General features: G+C 34.5%; 1 protein-coding gene across 1 annotated transcript; it reads right to left on the reverse strand.

The window, feature by feature from the left end:
• Positions 1 to 4,226: 4,226 nt before the first annotated feature.
• LOC112465264 (histone-lysine N-methyltransferase SETMAR-like) lies at positions 4,227 to 4,688 on the reverse strand. Its single transcript, XM_025032735.1, has one exon. It carries the CDS (start codon positions 4,686 to 4,688, stop codon positions 4,227 to 4,229), a length of 462 nt encoding a protein of 153 aa, XP_024888503.1.
• Between the last annotated feature and the right edge of the window lie 74 nt (positions 4,689 to 4,762).

Below are 4,762 nucleotides of genomic sequence, written 5' to 3' on the forward strand. Positions count from 1 at the left end.
AAAGAGAAAGATGTTTTAATAGGTACAGTATAAAAATATCGGTAACCGTTAAACGTGGTTACGTTACGTAACGGCGTTTTTTTCCGCGTTACGCGGTCGCTTCGCGACGTTTCGCTTGCGCACGTGACAACCCGTCGTTCTCGTTCGATGTTTCGCTGTAAACGTAACGGTCACTTACCGGTCCGTTGTACGTGTATCGCGTTTTACCGTAAAGTTTTACTGTCACGGCGACAAACAAACACCGTTAACGTTTAGAATATGATATAAACGAAACGTTGGTAACAATATACCGGACGTCGGTTGAAACGTCGGAGTTGACGATGTTGGTTTTTTTTAGATGTCTTGGGTGTCGTTACACATGTCAACGATCTACAATCACTTGTGCAACGAAGTACCGGCCAATGTCACGTCTGACGGTATAATCACCACTATATTCCAGCCGCATAAATTTTTCGATTTCCATCCATATTGCACAGCACCTGAAAACAATATAAGAATAAATAATCACACCTTAACTTAACTGTCACAACAATCACTTAGTTGATGCGAGCACGCGTTCATAAAGTAGTAGACACAAGCCTAGAGAACATGGCTGCCTAAAGGCACCTTTTCAAGTTTAAGCCCTATTTTCATGAATCACACTATAAACTTTTGGACAATTGCTTGTTAAAATTCCCCAGCATCACTACAATTGATCGTAAATGGATATTACAGGTTTTATGAGAACCTTTATGCAATATAAATTCAATTCAACACACGAATAAATATATGTTCCATAAGAATAAAACTCAGAAAATTAAAATAAAATATAAATAAATAAATTAAAAATAGATTATTTATAAGAACATAACCTTTTGTGCCTAAAGAATATTATCACGCTAAAATAATAATCTTACTAACATTTTTCAAACATGATTGTTATAAACAATTTAAATATATTATTAACAAACCTAGCTAATGTGACTACTGGAACTATCACAAAAAGTCAAACAACTTTTGGTTATGAATCATTGTTGGATCTCTCAAAATAAACTAATTAACAATAAAATTTATCATAAAAATATTATTAAAGATGATGAATAAAATCACTGCAGACACTCAGCAGAGCATGTCAAATAACCTCACAAAAATCTCCACATCATATCTCTTCTTAATTCCGAGATATAATTAAAAATTATGGAAATCTATAGAAATTTTAAACAACCTAAAATAATGCCTTTAATTATCTGAACATAACAAAAGAAACCCCATCTTTTTATCTCTTACCGTTCTCGAGTTATAAATTATTAAAGTTTCACGTCCGCCATTTTGAATTTCCTACCTTTTAGACTTACAAAGACCAAATCACTTTTACATTAATGTCTTTTATACATTTTAAGACCGAAAAATTTCATTTTGAACGAAAATTTTGACACTTAATTCTTACGATAAAAATGGAATCTCTCATACTCCTAAACACCAGTAACGTTAACGCCGATTTTCTATTTAAATTAATTAAATTAATAAACGAGATTGAAAATTGAACATTCACTCCATGAAAGACGAGGATAGTTTAATACCAGTTCACAGAGAGTAAGACAAAGATAGCCCTATAGACTCTTAATAAATTAAAATAAAAATGAAAACAAATAGACGGAGATAAAACAATTATAGAAATACATTCTCTTATATTTATGGAAAAACACCACATTGAAATAACTATTATTAATATTTTTCAAAACAATTGTTATAAACAATTAAATTTATATCAATACCATTTTACTAACTACGTCATTAAAATCATCTCGAAAAACCGATCGACTTAATGAAAAAATACTTACTACAAGATTGTTCAATTTTGCAACTTATTTTTATAAACAATTATAAATAAATAATTAACCACGCTAATAATAGCCGTTAACATGTGCCCCAGGTTATGCACAATAACTTTTGTATAAGTCAAAACCTCGTCACTCCTCTGGTTGAGGCTACAAAAATTCCGAAGGGAAAGACACCCGGTATAACGGTTTAGCATGGGAGTTGTGCCATACAATTGATATTATACCCCCCAAATAACGAAAATTTGACTGGATCGAACTTCGATCCTTAATATCTCTTAAACTACGCCTGCTAAAAATACCCCGTTTGCATGTAAATTAAGTTTGTACCTTCCTGTTTAAACCCGTATAAAAAACATAATTTGTAACAATTTGCTACACCTAATTAATTAACAAAATACATACCTTCGTCTGCACTCGTTCATATAATTGGCAATTATGTGGATGAAACAATTATGTGGATGAAAACTCGTTCGGGTAAACACGAATTCTGACCGCGCACGTAAACTTTGCATCAGTACACCTACGAAAAATGATAATAACTTTTATTTCTGCAATTGTTTATTTACGAAATATTTATAACAATAAAATAAAGTGCCTCATAAAAAAATATTTCATTGTAGAATTAAAACCGTGCGACTAAGGAAAACTTGACAATATCAATATGTAAATTAAAAAGTACCAATTTATTTAATTAATAATTTGTTATTAACAAACATATATATTAACAATAAAATTTTCCAATGCTATATTATACTTTAATGAAAGTTCTGCAATATGTTTCCTATACACTCCAATCAAATTCCCAACCATTCGCGAGATATAAAAATAATAAAAATTTTATTATATAAACAATTTAATTTCATTGATTTCCTGTACTAATGAGAATGCTAACCATTCCTACCTGCACGATACATTATTAACAAGATATTAGAAACATCACTACCACTGTTAAAATCATTTTTATCAATATTATTATTAACAAATATATGTATACTTACTAAAATTAGTATAAATATAGAGCGTCAAATGCCGAAGCGTTACTCACGAACCTGAAAAAGATAAAATTGTATTATGCGTAGCAAAAGGAAGACGAATCCAAGCGAGATGCGAGTATTGTACGATCTGAAAGAGAGAAAGAGAGAGTCAGATATACTATAGTAACTGTTAGACAAAGAGAGCAATATCTTTTATACTTTAGACATACTAATAATGACTTTAATTGTACTATTGAATTATTCTACTGTATGTAAAGTATGTCTGAAGAAACTTAAATAATATTCAACATATATTTGCACATTTTAAAATTAAAATATTAAAGATTATTTTCCTTTTTGATAAAAATCATATTGAAATTTCATAATGAAAGTTGGTATCGCTCTCAATACAAATCGCTGTTAGACTAGAGAATAAAATAGAATTCAGATGAGTCACCTGTATGACTCATTCGAGTGAATCTAGTCTTCGCATAGACCATATATGGACATGTCGAAGCAGAACGCAACGCATGACCATATAAGGTAATGAATTTCAAGATACCATCCTATGACTCATTGCTGGCAAGCGAGCCACACCACTAGAAGTAGACTCACATCCGCTAGACAACGCCTTATGACTCATTGTAACGAGGTGCGGTCACCTCCCACTACCGTTTCCAAAATTGTATAAAAGCGGAATCTTTCACCCTCTCGACGGAGAGTGTGGAACGAGCCAGGAAGGGTCACATATCTTATACTTGTTCCATCCTCCCACATAAGCCACTTGTATCGTAAAAGTTCTACAATAAATATCATACTCTTTTATATCAAAAGGAAGATAAAGATTATTGAATTACCTACCTTCGACGGATCCAAGGAGCCACAATCCACATAGCCGACCAACAGTTAATTATCCTGGGGTTTTACCTCCTTAACTGCAAGAAAAAGAACCCATCAACGGAGACGTTCTGCCGGATCGAGCCACCTCGCATCACCCAGGACGTCACAACATCCGCTAGACAACGCCTTATGACTCATTGTAACGAGGTGGGGTCACCTCCCACTACCGTTTCCAAAATTGTATAAAAGCGGAATCTTTCACCCTCTCGACGGAGAGTGTGGAACGAGCCAGGAAAGGTCACATATCTTATACTTGTTTCATCCTCCCACATAAACCACTTGTATCGTAAAAGTTCTACAATAAATATCATACTCTTTTATATCAAAAGAAAGATAAAGATTATTGAATTACCTACCTTCGACGGATCCAAGGAGCCATAATCTACATCGCCGACCAACAGCTAATTATCCTGGGGTTTTACTTCTTTAACTGCAAGAAGAACCCATAAAAATTGATTTCGACGAAGACGTTTTGCCGGATCGAGCCACCTCGCATCACCCAGAACGTCACATTTGTAGAGATGTGTGCGGCCTAGGCGTGGATCGCTGCATTTAATTTATCCAGCTGATTACAGTAAACATCTGAATTGATTGTTCTGTTCTTCGGAAGTAGCTCGTAATACACAACATTTTTCCAATCCCACCAAATTGAGAGCATAATCTTGCTCGGGTGAAATTCTGCCTTCGAAGCGATTTGTGGCGGTTCGCTACGCTGCCCCCACAATTTTTTGCACGTGATGTTATTGTAGAAGATCCATTTTTCATCGCCAGTTACCATACGCTTCAGAAATGGATCGTTTTTCTCACGTTTTCCGAGTGAATCGCTGATGGAAATGCGTTGGATTAAATGAGCTTCTTTCAGTTCGTGTGGAACCCAAACATCGAGACGGCTAACGTATCCAAGTTGATGCAGATAATTTTCCACGCTCGATTTTGATATTAGGAGAACGTCTGCAATCTCCCGCGTCGTGTAGTGTGGATTGGAATCGATCATCGCCTTCAAATTGTCGCTATCGATTTCATTTGGTCGGCCTGAGCGTGGTTTGTCTTTGACGGAAAAATCTCCGC

Source organism: Temnothorax curvispinosus, unplaced genomic scaffold (genome assembly GCF_003070985.1).
Source record: "Temnothorax curvispinosus isolate PA1 unplaced genomic scaffold, ASM307098v1 QBEX01015031.1, whole genome shotgun sequence".
In the NCBI taxonomy this organism is placed as follows: Eukaryota; Metazoa; Arthropoda; class Insecta; order Hymenoptera; family Formicidae; genus Temnothorax; species Temnothorax curvispinosus.